The sequence below is a fragment of the Motacilla alba genome, chromosome Z, assembly GCF_015832195.1.
Source record: "Motacilla alba alba isolate MOTALB_02 chromosome Z, Motacilla_alba_V1.0_pri, whole genome shotgun sequence".
NCBI lineage: Eukaryota > Metazoa > Chordata > Aves > Passeriformes > Motacillidae > Motacilla > Motacilla alba.
The window spans coordinates 36,684,957-36,701,243 of record NC_052046.1 but is presented as its reverse complement, the minus strand read 5'-3'; the positions used below and the strand labels follow the sequence as shown (position 1 = coordinate 36,701,243).

At 37.6% G+C, this 16,287-nt stretch overlaps 1 protein-coding gene across 4 annotated transcripts in view; it reads left to right on the top strand.

The window, feature by feature from the left end:
* The window catches only part of SVEP1 (sushi, von Willebrand factor type A, EGF and pentraxin domain containing 1), a 120,268-nt gene that overhangs the window by 55,688 nt on the left and 48,293 nt on the right, over positions 1 to 16,287 (top strand). For all 4 annotated transcript variants that reach the window (XR_005255441.1, XM_038125173.1, XM_038125171.1 and 1 more), the window contains exons 12-26: positions 728 to 922; positions 1,942 to 2,063; positions 3,670 to 3,778; positions 5,663 to 5,851; positions 6,183 to 6,416; positions 6,937 to 7,098; positions 7,816 to 7,977; positions 8,822 to 8,983; positions 9,518 to 9,612; positions 10,760 to 10,856; positions 11,479 to 11,592; positions 12,476 to 12,589; positions 13,539 to 13,740; positions 14,765 to 14,922; positions 16,053 to 16,254. Coding sequence is in view for 3 of the 4 variants with exons in the window: in XM_038125173.1 (XP_037981101.1) it covers positions 728 to 922; positions 1,942 to 2,063; positions 3,670 to 3,778; positions 5,663 to 5,851; positions 6,183 to 6,416; positions 6,937 to 7,098; positions 7,816 to 7,977; positions 8,822 to 8,983; positions 9,518 to 9,612; positions 10,760 to 10,856; positions 11,479 to 11,592; positions 12,476 to 12,589; positions 13,539 to 13,740; positions 14,765 to 14,922; positions 16,053 to 16,254 (2,317 nt within the window). In the remaining variant the exon portion in view is untranslated. The remainder of the gene's footprint in view (positions 1 to 727; positions 923 to 1,941; positions 2,064 to 3,669; positions 3,779 to 5,662; positions 5,852 to 6,182; positions 6,417 to 6,936; positions 7,099 to 7,815; positions 7,978 to 8,821; positions 8,984 to 9,517; positions 9,613 to 10,759; positions 10,857 to 11,478; positions 11,593 to 12,475; positions 12,590 to 13,538; positions 13,741 to 14,764; positions 14,923 to 16,052; positions 16,255 to 16,287) is intronic.

The following is a 16,287-nucleotide window of genomic DNA, read 5'->3' as shown; positions in this document are numbered from 1 at the left end:
CTTTCTACTTTCTATGTCTCAGTTGGATATCTGTATAAAAATATCTGTTAGTGAAGAGAGAATTTAAAATCATGCAGACCAGAATTTTGGTTATAGCTTTCAGGAAAGGTAAGTTGCAAATGAATGTGCTTGTTTCTGATTTGCTCTAAATCTCAGCAAGAACCAGCCAGTGCTTAGAACTGGCGTTGTATCGAGGTCTATACCATCTCAGATTTTTTGTGGTTCAATGTTTGTGACATAGTAGCTACAGACGTTCACAACTTCCTTCACAGCTGACCTGAAAAATGAATCATAACTGAGGTCATGAGGTTATCCTAAGATGATTCTAATGAATTCATATGTTGTTGTGAGGGTCCAGAATGGATAATGTTTAGTTTCAGAGTTCAAGATGTAATATAGTAATATAATAGATGTAATAAAGTATTTTTGTGTGAAAATTTAGATTGATGTTTTAAATTATTTTAGTAAATTTTTTTTTGTGCATATAACATTTTTTTTAAGTCTTCATGTTTCTGGTTTTCTGATTGCAATAGCAGAATTTGAGAATTATTTAGCAGTAGCCTGATCCTGACTTTATGGATATAACAAATAATGCTTCCACAAACTTCAACAGAGGCAAGATCAAATCAATACTAGGTACTTTTGGAAATCCTATCAGTGCTGCTTTCATGCAGGTTCACTTATTTCACCACATTAATCAATATATAAATATTTGTATTTTTCATAGGTTCTCCCTGTGATGTTTCCTTTGAGCCTGTGAATGGTGATTTTGTATGCACATCAGATGAAGCCGGAGTTAATTGCACATTGCACTGTGCAGAGGGTTACAGCTTTTCAGAAGGAACAAGTGAAAACTACTATTGTGCATATGATGATGGTCTCTGGAAGCCACCTTATTCTCCAGAGTGGCCTAGCTGCTCTTGTAAGTCTTACTGTTACTAGAATGGATCTGCAACTCATGAAACACTAAATTTAATGAGAAAGCAATTGAAAATATTTTAGAAAATCTGACTTCTGTTTATTTATATAATAAATATACTCTGTCCTCTGCCTCTGAATTGTTACAAAGACGGTGAAATAACGCTTGGAAGTCTGTAAATATGTTTTTTGAGAAGCTGTCTAAATCACAAAAATTGCAGTGAATTTCAATTCCAGGAGTCACAAAATAGCAACAATGGCAAAGCAAACAGGTTAATTCAAACAGTTTGCTAACAAACTGCTATCAGTGTCTTTTTAATAGGAATACAACAGTCTTTGAAATTTACTGATTGAAATGCACAGTGCGTGCTGTGCTTGCATATCTAATTACCACCAGATTAGAAGAGCTTGTGTGTTCTCTTTGAGAGGGACACGTGCAAAACTTCAGTGGTGGAAATTTGCACATTTAGTGACATTTTTATAATAAATGTATTAGAACTACATTTGAAGCCAGTCTTGGTACCATGTTGCATCCACTTCCATCAGAGTCAATTTCTTGGTTTCAGCAATAAAAGATCAGTGTTTCAGCTATGAACAGACTGGAGTTATGTTTCAGAGCTGCCAATTCAAAATCCGTAACTTGGACACTTCAGAATTTGGCTTAATTTCTGCATAAGAATTTTTATATTTAGTCTAGCAGCATTAATAATAAGACTTTCATATTTATTGCATTCATCTCAGAAGTTAGCATGGAGTTTCATTGACAGTTCATAGGTTTCTTCCATTAAGAAAAAGCTGAAGTAGAAAAGTTACCTGGGTTTTAATTTCTTTTAACTTTTCTAGTAAATTTCATGTCTGCCAAAGGGTCATATCGTTGGCTGGGATGTAAGTGATCCATTTGGATTGCTGATTCAAAGACTGTACTTACCTTCTTCTATTTCAGTTTTAGCCTAAATTGTCTTGATTTTAGTTCTGAAACTCTTGCACTGATCAGTTAAAATTTATTTCTCCAACATTTTTCAGTAAATCGTTTTGCAAATCATGGATTCAAATCCTTTGAAATGCTCTACAAAGCAACACGATGTGATGACAACAGTCTTCTAAACAGCTTTACTGATGCATTTCAGAGTGCACTTGGTAAAATGGTAGGTTAGTAAATACTCCTTCCCTTTGCATAATTCTTGAAAAATATTGTTACTTTTTCCAAGTAACTCATTTTCTAGAAGGAAATTGACAGCAGAAGTCTGTAAGTTAAATCTGAGCTTTTTCAGAGGCTGACAAGTTATTTTTAAAAATAAAGATGATTCACTGGCATTTTAATGTAATTCAGTTTGATCTCCAATGTGGACTTGTATGGAACAGAATTTATGCAAGTACCCAAGATTTTCAGTAGTCTTCCAAAGAGAACCTGTGTAGTTTTGAAGCCTTCAATCAATTGTCCCCTCAGTGCTGTTTTTGAAAGTTGGATGTGATCATAAAATAAATGCAATTTATATAGAGTATGTATTATATATAACCAAATAGTATGAATTAACACACATATGTACAAATGGATACATTCCACGTTTGGTGTGTACCTCCAGGCACTTAAATCCAGTAGCAGTGATCTGCTCATGTTTCATGAGTTTCTGAGTTCTCACTCTTATCATTAAGAACTGCACGATACTGAATTTGAAGAGGCCCTGTCTTTCTTCTCTGCCCTGGCACTTGCTCTCCACTTCAATATCACAATCTCCCCTGTTAATCCACAAATCTCTCCTCATCTGAAAAGTAGAACCAGCAGAATGTTGAGTTCTGATCCCAGGAGTGGATGTCCAGGCCTAGTGCAACATCATTTTTCCAGTAGAGAAAACAGGGCGTCTACAGGTGTTTTTGCAGAACACATCCCATATTCTAACAAAAGGTTGTCTACAAACTAAAAAACAATGTTAGCACATACAGATAATGGGTCAACTCCTGCAGCTTTGGAAGACATGTCAGTAACACTTGTCAAATGGCTGAAAAGTTAGGTGACATGTCAGACAATGTCTAATACTTGGACATAAATGTCTGTTATCCTCTTGCCCTGATTCAGGTTTGTTCTTTGCAGTAGAGAAGTCTTGACTGGTTTTATTTCTGTTTCTTTCCCTGGTGCCATCAAGTTCCAGTGCTTGGACCGTTCCTATTGGCAAGTAAAAAATAATTAGAAAAAATGGGTAGTGACCTATCCAAGCATTTACATCAAAATGCAACGGTCTTGAAAAACAATTAGGAAGCCTGTTTTGAGTATGCTTATTCCTATTCCCAAGAATTTGAAGAAGTAAGGTTTGAAAGCTAGAAAAAAGTGACAGCATTGTTTTAAACCTGACAGAATTACAAGTAGCATAGCTGGAAAAAACACAGGTGCTTTATAAATATGAGTTCTCCAGTCCTCTTTGGCAGGGAGAAAAATGCCTGAATTCATTTCTGCATTCTTAGATTTGGCATGCAAGATTAATTGTAAGAGTAATGAATTGACATATTTTCTTACCAAAAAAAATATCTTCTATAATGAAAAGATTGTAATCTTGCAAGTTGCTTTTTATTTCCAAGTTGTATCAATAAACCATGGTCTTCTAGCAGACCTCGCCAGGGTTATAAGAGACATGAAAGTGGAAATCTAGTGTCACTGATAAAACCAGTACTTTGCATTGTAATTAGAAGTTTTTGTAAGTCAAGGGAGAGGGCTATATGATTTTATGTTTTTAAAGTTATTCTTCTTTATGTTGAAAGGTCCCATCATTCTGTAATGATGTTGATGATATTGACTGCAGATTGGAAGATCAGACACAGAAACACTGCTTGGAATATAATTATGATTACGAAAATGGATTTGCCATTGGTAAGTATTGATTCCTTAGATTCTTAGCCAGGCTAAAAGCAGCATTATTCCTGCCACAATGACTTTTGTGAGATTTTTTTTTTTTAAGTAACTGTGGTACTCATAAGATAATAAGCAATTTCATTAAAGGTTTTATAAAAATACTGTGGAACTCATTGATGTCCTGTATCAATGCTGTTTCCTGTATAGTGTGGAGTAGAATTTCCTGGGATGCCTTATGGTGGGGAGGGAAAAGAAGCACACACACAGTGTCCTAGAAACCTGCTTGGTTAGCCTAGAAAAAAGGAACTTCTTAAAAACATACAGTTTAAAACCAAAATACTGAAAAGCTACAATAAACACATTTGGAGGTTGTTAAGAAAATGAGGAGCATCTGTGATGCCAGTTCAGATCTCCACAGAATCCTCACTGTGTAAAGCTATATGCGCTTAAGTTGGCCTATTTGCTGTGGAAATACTTTCTGCATGCAGGGGCAGATTTTGCACCATGACTGTGGCTATATCAGAGTGAAAGCCATAACCATCCCTGTGGTTGTTCCCACTTTGGTTTATGCCAAAGTAAGTATGTTGTAATTTTAAGTCAATTTTTGAACAGCTTAGTGTCTGTGTTGTACTGCTGTTATTCTTGGCCTTTCTGAGTCCCATAGGGGTGCTGAGAGAAGAAAAGCTGAAAGTGGATAACTTACATTACCTATCTTAGCAGGAGGCATTTTGGCAGATCCACATCAGAATCTGTCATAGGACTGTGTCTCTTTCACAGGTTTATTGTGGAATTACTTGGTACAGCTTCCTGCTTATGCTTACCTTTTATAATGCTTCACTCTGAGAGCATTTGTTTGTGTTCAGACACGGGGCAGGTCTGGACATTCAGTCTGCAATTGTCATCAGGGTAAGAATGAATGCTGATGACAGCTGGAACTAATCTGTAAAGGCATGTGGAAAAAAAAACGTTTACAGACATGGAATGTAGCGTCCTATTCTCTTCTGGTTCATGTCAACCTCTTACCAAAATAACCTTGTTGCTGTTTTTTCAGGAGTTTCTCATAATTTTACACTGTGGAAGCAGGAGACAACTCTCTTCAAGGCATAAGAGACAGCAGTTTAGAAAATTAGTTGTGAAACACACAATATTGAACTGTGGGGTTAACTTGTCCTAGTTACCACTGTAAACAAAACATAATATTTGTGATGCTAACAGATAATTGGCAGATACTTTTTTCTCTCTTCATGTCTTTTAAAAATAATCTAGATCAATGAAATAGACCACATCCCTCTAGATTTAGTAATCATGAAAAAGTAGATTATGTACAGAAAATATTTTGATTGAAATCATGTTAGAGTGATGAAGGACATTAGACAAGGGTGAACTTGACTCACTGTGTGTAACAAGAAATGCCTTTCTGGGGATAATACACATACAGGATGATGCCTCTTCTGAGAGGCCAGACAATGTTAGAACTGTTCAGGAGTTGTTAGAAGAAGATGCAGTGGAGACATGGCATAGGCTATGCTGTCTGTAAGTAGGCAAGAAGTGGAATCAAAGACAATATGGAATTGTTGAAGAGTTTGCTGGCAGATGAGGGTGCAGGTGAGGGTTCGTGCAAGGCAGAGGAAGAGAAAGAATTGCAACGTGACTTTTATAACTAATTCTTTAAAGCTTTGACTAATTTCACCAGACTGAGGACCTCTAGGGTATCAGTTAGGAGTAAGATTTTTCATTAGTAAAAATGCAGGTACAGTGGCCATTTGTACAGAGTCAAAGCCAACACATGTCATCCAGAGCTTCAAACAGAATATATTGGAGTTGTATTTTAGAAATAAATAAGGGTACTTATTTTGCACATGACATTGCTTTTCTTTTTGTTTTTTTCTTAATATCCCACAGGACCTGCTGGCTGGGGAACAGCAAACCACCTGGATTATTCCTATGGTGATTTTGTTGATGCAGTACAAGGAGAAGATTTATCCAAGCATGTCTCTGCCTCTGTAAAAGCAGCACCTGCTCGGGTCAAAAGGCATAAGCTGAATGTTCCAGTGACTGACCAAAAAATCAAGTTAATATTTAACATCACAGGTGAGACAAGTCAAAACACCAAACTTCTCTGCTTCCTTCTTTCTAAAAATTATGTCTCTAATACATTCAATAAAACTTCTTCAGCTCACAGAATCCTGGTGAAGATGCAGATGGCAGTTCTCTGGACACATTCATAGCCCCATTTCATCACAGACTTTCTTCTTGAGGGAAAGATCACAGCCTCACTGTCATGGAGAGCTTTGTGCACATGGCCTCCTTTTCACTTTCCACTGACAAGCTTTAGTGTTGCACTCTTGATAAGTTCCAGAGTACACCAGAAGTGCTGACTGCAAAATTTGTGTGGTTTTTGTGTTTGCTGTTTATATTCCAGCTAGTGTGCCACTGCCTGATGAAAGAAATGATACAGTGGAACTGGAAAACCAGAGACGGCTCCTTAAAACTCTGGAAACGATCACAAACAGGCTGAATAGAACTCTCAATAAGGAACCTATGTATTCTTTTCAGTTTGCATCTGAACTCATTGTAGCTGACACCAACTCACTGGAGACCGAGAAAGCCTTTCTTTTCTGCAGGCCTGGTTCTGTGCTGAGAGGGAGAATGTGTGGTAAGCCAGATAACTTGTTCTTATGTGTATTCAAAATCCTTATGCAAAACAAGGTTTTAGAGGATGTTTGCAGAGGGTTATGGTTTGACACAGACCAGTGCTTGTGGTCTTCCATAACAATAAACTGCAAAAATGCTTTGCACAGTTTGACTTCCAAAGGATGTTTATGTTCCTAGCCAAGGCCTGTGGAAAAGGGATGCTTTGTACCCAGGATTCCACTCCCAGGGGGAAATCAGGCATATCCTTGCTTGGCCATACAGAGAAAACAGTGCTTGGTATGCAGTCTTTTAACCCTGTTAGTCCTGTGAGTGATGTGTAGCTAAAGTGGATATTGGATTCCATTTCTTGTGCATAATTAAATCTTTGCAGTGTTCCAGACAGATATCTCCCTACCTGCTGGGGAACAGAGCCACATTTCATAAAAACTTTGTTTGACTAAATGGGAACTCCAGGGGCAAGACAGGTATATGTACGATTTTTCACTCTGAGGGAAACTTAGGTTTCCAACATTACATTACAGTCAACTGCCCTTTGGGTACCTATTACTCCCTGGAGCATCTCACCTGTGAAAGCTGCTGGACTGGATCCTATCAAGATGAGGAAGGGCAGCTGGAATGCAAAAGTTGTCCATCTGGTAGCTATACTGAGTATCTACACTCTAGAAGCGTCTCTGAGTGCAAAGGTAGGGACTTTTGTCTTATTCGGACAGCCACTTCTGAATTCTTGGTGACATCCTTTAGGACCCATGGTGGATCTACTGGAATGAAGCTAGCATGTGAAATGAGGAGCAGTCCTAATTGCACCTTAATGCATAGACATAGGGAAATCTAAGTTTTCATCACTTCTCTACCATGCAGGATGCCCAGGCAGAGGTTCTGAGAAGAGTTGGCCTTTGATGCTTTGTTTAATTTCTGTCTTTCATTTCTGTATTTCATTTCTGTTATTGCATTTTTCAGACACTAATACTCTTAAAATAATTCCATTGTCATCCTTGCCAGCCACTTTCCATCCTTCCCTACTGTGCTGAGGCATTGAACAGCACAGAACTGCTATGTGTTCATGGCTTCTTCTGAAAAGGAAATAGCTACTTTGACTTAATTTTTACTGTCTTTATTGCCATTGGTTTTGTTGATTAAAATGAGTAGCTGAGTAGCAGTAAATCATTTGTGAGGCTGATTGCAGAGAATTCACTTATTAATAATTCATAATTGCAGTATCAGTACCCTACCACAACTCTTTTTTTTTCTCTTTGTACACGTTAAGTCCTTCAGAGTAGAGTGTGCTCCAGAAATAAAATTCCTTGTGATGTGTTTTGTAATTTCAACATTATTTTCAGAGATTAGGAGCCATGTTTCCTGTTGGACATTGCTTAAACTTTCTGAACTCTTTTGCCTTATAGCTCAGTGCAAGCAGGGAACTTATTCAGCTAATGGCCTTGAGACGTGTGAAACATGTCCACTTGGAACATATCAGCCATCATTTGGATCCAGGAATTGCATCTCTTGTCCAGAAAATACGTCAACAGTAAAAAGAGGTGCAGTGGATGTCTCAGCTTGTGGAGGTTTGTAACAAAAAGGGTAATAAATTTTTTTTAGACTAAATATTAAAAATGTGTAAATTGTGTAAATATCAGCTAATGTTATCCAGTTCATCTGCCTGAGACTGAATTCCTGTTTTGGTCAAGTGCAGACCAAGGAACATTTCCCAGCAAAATGATAGGTCATTTCCTGTTACCAATTCCCCTCCTTCTGATTCTTATATAATGAGGAATAAAATGAGATGTGTGATGGGTACCTAAATGAAAATAGAATCTTCTTCCTTACAGAAGAGAAAGGGAATTGTCACTGTTATTTCTCCTGTTTTCTGTACAAAAATTCTGAATTTTAACACAGTTTGCTCAGTAATTTTTTCAAAGAAGTTCCCCTGAATTGTCTTTGGCAAGCTTTGCCAGAAGAATTCCCAGGGAAATAGTCTGGAAGGATTCAAGATGCAAAAAAGTCTTGTCTTTGTCCTTACTCCTTCTTGAAGGGAAAAAACCAACAACAACTAAAACAAACAAACAAACAAACAAAATTTAAAAACCCCAACCAAGCAATAAACAGAAAACAGGTGTGAAAGACAAAAGGGAAGTTCCATTTAAAAGCTGCCTCCAGAGCAGCAAAAGTAGTAAAATTAAATACTTCCCAGATATTGCCATAATCCTTTGAGAGCAAGATGGCATCTCACAGAAGATTTTAAAATGACATTTCCTAGAGTTGTGAATTCCTGGCAGATTTCATCTTGTTCCTTTTAAACCTAAGAAAACACCATGACAGGAGAAGAGAAAGTGATAATCAAGAGGTGGAGGGAAGTAAGGTGCATGTGCAAGAGATCAGTCACTCAAAAAGGTTTTCTTCCTCTTGCAGTACCATGTCTTGCAGGCGAGTTCTCTCGCACAGGTTTGACACCTTGCTACCCTTGTCCCAGAGATTACTATCAACCAGAACCGGGGAAGTCCTACTGCTTGTCTTGTCCTTTTTATGGAACAACAACTGTTATTGGTGCCAGATCCATCACCGATTGTTCAAGTAAGCCAAATCATCTCTGCTGGATAATGTGAATAATGGGAGCATCTAAAAGATAGCCGGAAGTAATCTTAACAGAAAACATCGCACTTACTCTCTGGACAAATTTGATTTCAAGCAGCTGGTTCTGCCTACTGGTGTAGCTTCTGGTTTTAAGACTAACTCTGATGCATGCCAAGGCTCAATAAACATAGTATACATATGTAGTGTGTGTGTACATTGCCTATGTGTACTATACACATATGCTATAGAGAGAAATATATGTGTAAATATAGACTAATGCATATATGCATGCATGTAACTGTATATAAAAAGATATGAAATATTTTTATGTGTACATACATGTATATGTTTTAGAAATGTTTGTCCTTATATATTTTTGTAATGGGTACTGTAAAGTTTCTTTTTATTACCTCAAATTCACTTTTTTCAGCATATCTTTAGGCACATTACTAACATGCAGTTATAATGCCCCCATGGAATAGGGACCTTGTTACACAGTGTTATTAACAGTGCTTTCATATCTTTACTCTTTAGGTTTTGGCTCTACTTTTTCAGCAGCTGAGGAAAGTATAATGATGGTACCAGCCTTCCCAGAAAACATCAGTAAGCAGTACAAAGTCGGCAGTCAGGTAAGGACAAGTGTTATTTTCCAGTGCTATCTCAAATGAAAGAAAAAGCACTTCATGCAGCAGTAAAGAAGTAAGACCTTTTCAACTGTAATTCTTTTGCTGACTTTATTTCCTGAAGAGATGAAAGCAATGGTTAAAAGGGGAGCCCTGAAACTCTCTTTGTAATCATAGAAGCACTTTCATTGAACAGAGGAAGAGGCATCAGCTGTTGACAGTCTTAAATTCTCATTTTGAAGCCTTCACCTGATGTGTTAAATACTGATTGCATTTGTAAAAGAAAAGTAAACTACATGGAAGAGGTTCAGACAATCTAAAGAAAGTATTTTGACTGTGTTCAGTCACCTGAGGACCTCCATATGCTGAGTTCCAGAAAATGCTACCAGACATCTAAGTCTCAGACGTAAAATCTTGACTTTACATGTTGTAACACAGATACACTTGAGAGGAGACAAGCAGAGCTCTCTTCTGTTGTGAGTACCCTCTCTGAAAAACAGGCAAGTTAAACTAGTCTAGTGACAAGGTTTGCTGGAGATGCCTCCTTGTCCCCACCCTCTCACCCCTAGCCTATAACTCTTGACAAGACTGCTTTGATTGAATTGGAATTTGGGATATTGTGTAAAAAAAAGCAAAGCTGACTCGTGACAAATTTCAAATTTGGCCTGAACCATTATATAACACAGGGACAGGAGACAAATTTATCTCCTGTGTTTTTAGTTGACCATTTACTTAAGGGCTTCAATGAGTTCAGGTTTGCTAGAATAGGAGAAATAATGCCACATGGTGAAATTCCCTGCCAGGCCACCTGATGGCCAGTAGCAGGAAGTGATAGCTGATGTAGAGGGACACAAAGTGGAGAACTTGTATATAAATGTAGTTTAATATAAGCTGTGAATCATAGCTCAGACAGTTTTGAGGAGATTTTGCTAAGTAAAACGTAATTTTAAAGTAATATTCAGATTTGCAGTATTTTTCAGTAGGAAAAAACCCACGAATGATTAGCATGCTGAGAAGACAGAGGAGGAACTAGAAGCTAAACCTGGTGACATTTTTATCCCATCTTTCCAAAGTGACTAGTGGGGTATATGGCTTAAAACAAGAGTATTGTGTGCCAGTGTTGCTGTAAGTGTATAATTTGTGCCTTTGGCAGGTCTTTCATGAGTGTTTTCTGGAACCATGCCACAATAATGGGACATGCAAGCAATTGGGAAGTGGATATATTTGCATATGCCAGCTTGGATATACAGGTGAAAAACTAGAAAGCAGGTGAAGTAGCTACTACTTCATGATGCCCTTAAAATGAGGAAGTTTTAAGGAGCAAAGCATTTCAGTATAGCCTAACTAATTGGAATATTCATCATATGTTTAGAATATATAAAAAATAGATACTTCTTCATGTCCTTGATGAATTATGTTGTGTTTTGCAGAAAAGGTTTTGAATGAGAGTTCTTTTAATGGAATTAGAGGATGTGAAAATCCTATCACTTGGCAATATTTATGATTAACAAAAGCTATAAATTTGCAGTCTTGACACCTAGTTCCACCTATACAGACCCTGTACTTGTCTTCAGTGTTAGCTACCCAGGTGCTTCAAATCAAAGAGATGTCTTTTAATTCAGCTGTTATCAAAAAGTTACTTTCAATTGCCCCTCTCTGAAGCTGATCAGTCTGTTGCCCAATGTGCATCACACCTTTCTAACAACATTTGTCTCAGCTTTGTGTTAAAGCACAACCTCATGAAAAGATAATAAACCTGAATGTCTGCTAATGCCGGCAATCAATCATGTTTTCCTACATTAGGTAGTCATGGCATCCATTTTTATGAAGAATTTTGTCTTCCAATTCTAAGTCCTTTATTTTGCATTCTAGGCTTGAAATGTGAAACACAAGTTGATGAGTGTAAATCATCTCCTTGTAAAAACAATGGAATATGCAAAGATGGCATTGGAACCTTTGTTTGCCACTGTCAACCAGGCTATTCAGGTAATTTGTTTCACTTCATAGCTTTTCTTCAGACAGGCTTGGTTTCTGTGCCAAGTAAGTAACACAAAGCACAAGTGCTGTGTCATTCCACATCCTCCAATTATAACAGGAAAACAATATGATCTACAGGTTAGAGTAAGGTTCTACTACATGTGAATAGGTTTTGAAATAAAAGGACAAGCATCCAAGGACAGGGTGTGGGAGTGTGTGTGTCTGTGTGTGTGCATGTATCCTTCTCCTTTGTGACATTTCTAGTTTGAAAAGAGGAATAAGGTTTAGGGAATTAGTAAATACTAACAGGGGAAGTGCTTGTGTGACTAGACACAGCATTTATGCAGTTTCTTTACTGCAGCCTTAGGAATAAGTGAGTGGACTTTCGATTATATTTTTTCTCAGTGTTTTTAACTGTCACCAGCATGCCATGTCACCAACGTTGAAGGTATTGAAATTTGCAGGGAAACTAAACACTCAAATAGCTGACCAAAACAGCACTTGATTTCTAAATATGGAAATAAACTACTGAGGAGATGATTTTGTGTGATCAAAAAAAGGTAAAAGGTGCTGTGTTTTCCATTAGAAATGGTCTCCCGCAATGTTTGTGTTTATGACTATACATTTATCTACATCAGCATTAGCTGGATGAGTTTTTAAACATTATAAAGATACACAATGGACTTTGCATATTGATCCCAACATCTAAATAACACGGATTATCTTTGGAGCTGTTTCAGTAGTGCAGTCAATCACGTAATTTTGTCACCCGCTCTCGCTAACCTTTGTTGTGCTTGCAGTATGGTTTTGTTCTGTTGTCCACATCCAGTCACTGCAGTATACAGTCTGTGACTGTGTCTTGATCGTGTCTTGTAATCCTTGGTGTTCAAAGGTCTCTTGTGCGAGGAAGACATAAATGAATGTAGCTCCAGTCCATGTTTGAATGGAGCCCACTGTGTTGATGGCAAGAATGGTTACCGCTGCACATGTGCAAAAGGGTTCACAGGTACACCTTGTTCTCTTTAAGTCAGCTTTTACTCTTTCTGACCAAAAAATGTGTCTTCCTACCCTAGCCAAAGTACTTCCATCCCACTGCTATATAGCAATATATATAATATGTTACATGTTGATATGAATGTAAGTTCCATGTAAGTTATGGATGTTCCTTAGGTCCATCTAATCTCTCAGACTTTCCATATTGTAAACATGACTTCAGAAGGATTTACTAAGTGCTAGATCTTCAATTACTAATTTTGCCATGAACTTGCTGTGTGATGTTAAAGAATAATAATTAATTAACAATAATTATAATAACAATATTCTAATAACAACCTTCTAATGCGTTCAAATTGTTGTTTTTAATTTTATTTAAAAATAAAATTTTTTTAAGAGTAGATAAAATGGTCTGTATTAAAACTACTCCCCAATCCCATAGTCTGCTTTCACAGATTTCTATAACAAATACACATATCTGTTGATTGTCATGTTGCCAAAAAAGCTCCACTATAAAATCACATGCAGTTTCAGTGCTTGTGACATAGGGCCTCTTTCACATCATAAATCACGGAGTCACGTGTTTCTGGCTTTCACATCTCTCCTTAGAGTTAGGGTTTCAGCCAAATGTCTGTTATCGTAGGTTTTCATTAGTTGCTCAGAATAGTTTCTCAGGTAATTTCCTGGTTCACTCCAAATTAGTCACGCTTAAATTTGACACACATTTGCTACATTTTTGCTACATGTTATTTCTGTAACTGTTAAGATGGTTCCCGTAATTCTTCTGTGTTTACTTAACCTCTGTTAACAGAGTAAATTCCAAACCTGCATGACTACTCTGATGTTTGGTTTTTCTCAGAAGATCAACTACATCCTCTAAAAAACAGAGCTGGGTTAATAATCTTCTTTCTTAGTTTAATTCAATCTAGAGCTGTTACTTTGTTGGGTTTTTTTCCCCTCAGGTGATCACTGTGAAAGGGAGATGAATGAATGCCTTTCCAACCCATGCCTTAATAGGGCTGTTTGTGAAGATCGAGTGGGAAGTTTCTCCTGCAAATGTCTCCCAGGTTTTACTGGTGTCTTGTGTGAAAGAAACATTGATGAGTGTCTCAGCAGACCTTGTAGGAACGGAGCTACATGCAGAGATGGTATCAACAGCTTCAGGTGAAAAACAGATGATTGCTGTAATGTAATGTGGCATGTCAGACATGTTGAGGTGCCTCAGCCTTCTCAGATTTCAGCAAGCATATTTTGGCAGCCTGATCCAAAATAAGTGGTCCCTTTATGAAGAAGGACATCTTAAAAGACAAGAAAATATATCCTAGTGTCTTGACTCTTAAAAATTCCAAGGAAAACAGGAAAGAAAATATGAAGAATTTCAAATGTAAGCATGGTAGGACTGCAGGGTTTTAATATTGATCTTACAAAAGATGTTCATTTTTCCAGACTTCAGGGGCTCATCTTGCTTTCCACTGGAATAATACATGATGACCAATTATGTACCTGGTAATACTACATTTCTATAGCTTGGAAAAACAGAGATAGCTGTACATATTGAGTCTATAGAGGTTAAAATACAAACCCCAGTGGAAACTTCTAGCTATTTAATTTTATGATTTAGGGTATCTGAACTCAGATCAGAAGCTACAAATGCCATCAGAAGTGTCATATCCTAGATCACTGTATAGGTAGATGGGCCAGCTGTTAACATCTGTGTTTCGTTTAGTCTTTCCCTCCCAAAAGCCCCAAGAAGTTTTGGTGCCTTTCAAGTACCTTGGTTTTCCAGGTATCAAAGGTTTTGGTGTCTTTATACTGGCTTGGTTTTCCCTGTATATAAAGGTGACTATCTGAAAAGTTGAATACCTCTTATCATTAATTCTGTGTATGTAAGAGGTATGTTTTACTCATGGAAGTGCAATGGTTATGTCTCACAATTTCATATAAAGAAATGCAGGCTGTTTAAATATTATATTGTCCCTGTCTAGAAGTGTTATTATGCAGCTAATAGAGTACAGGCATGCTTAAGAGGAATGACCAAAATAAAATTCCATTAATTCTGCAGTATATAATCTGTTGATTTTTTTCTAGTATTGTTATATACCGTTCTCATTGGCAGATCTGGCCTCATAGCCAGAATTCTTTGTTATGATGGCTGTCACCTTTGAAGTGTGCTTCTCTTCCTCCATAGGTGTCTGTGTGTGACAGGGTACACAGGACAGAACTGTGAAGTGAACATCAATGACTGTGCCTCCAGTCCCTGCTTAAACCAAGCCACCTGTGTGGATGCCTTGAACTCGTACGTTTGTAAATGTCCCCCTGGCTTTACAGGCAGCAGGTGTGAAACAGGTACACAGGACTAAGTGTCAGAAAAAAGGTGGCTTGACTAAGTCTCTGTGCAAGATTTTCACTGGCTGGGCTGATTTCATACAGCTTCTCCAGAGAGTAGCTAGGATGGTGGGACTGTGAGAGGATGAATGAAGCCTGTGTGACTCCAGCATTAATAAGTGTAATTGCAGACAAGTAACAGCATGTGTCTGAGTCATTTCTCTTTTCTAAGGCATGGTTCTAGCTTTTTTTATACCCCATAGGTCTATTGAATTTAATTTGTATTTGTTCTGTGTATCTGAGTTAAGTAGATCTTTCTGTTTCTTGTATTTTGTGTAGGGCTTTGTATCACAGGGTTGGAGATTAGTAAGGGGTAGTCTTAGCTTCAGAAGTCCTAAAGGCATCAAGTTCCCTACAGGCAAAAGACTATCAAGTTTGCTGTGGACAGGTGGCATGGGTCACACCTATAGTACAACTTTGTGGGGGATCACTGGAGACCACAAGACTCAAATCCTTCTTCCCAAAAATTATAAAGTTGCCAGTGAATCTTTAAATGGAAGCCATGCTGATTTCACAAAGACAGTAGAAGACATTTACACCTGCCATCCTATGTCAGAGTTTAACACCCACCTTTCAAGAAAGCTCCACTTGCTAACGTTGCATGTAGCATCCTTGTAAAACATGTCACTGTGCATTGAACAGTAGCACAGAAGTGCTGTCCCATACCAGGCAGTGTATTTCAATAAGTCCAGAACAGGAAAAATCCTGAGTTGTTTTGGGTTTTTTCTTCAAAGCTTGATTAAATGGAACCAGGTGAATTTACGTCTTTATGTTGTTGGATGGTAGATGGTAGATGGATATGTCATTTCAGTGATAGAGGACAGAGAAGAAAGGCTCATGTTCATGTTATTGCTAGATCGTCAGTGTCTTCTTTGAGATATTTGTCTTCAAGCACTGTATTCTAGCCTTGGAAAACTATGTATGCTGGCTGATGTTAGGCTACCAAAAGTTCTTTCTACCTCTATTCAAGTTAGTGAATAATTTTTGTAGCAGGACTGCATTCCACTTTATTGCATTTGCTTAGATTTCATTGAATTCTCTTTCCATGTTTGTGTAAATATTGTTCTGAATACTCTTTGTCTTCATTGCAGAACAGTCCTCTGGTTTCAATCTTGATTTTGAAGTCTCTGGTATCTATGGATATGTCATGCTTGATGGTATTTTACCATCTCTTGGTGACATCACCTGTACATTCTGGATGAAATCCACTGACACCACAAACTATGGGACTCCCATTTCTTATGCGGTGGAAAATGGAAGTGATAATGCATTTCTTCTGACTGATTACAATGGGTAAATCACAGTTTTGCTTTTCTATAGCTTACA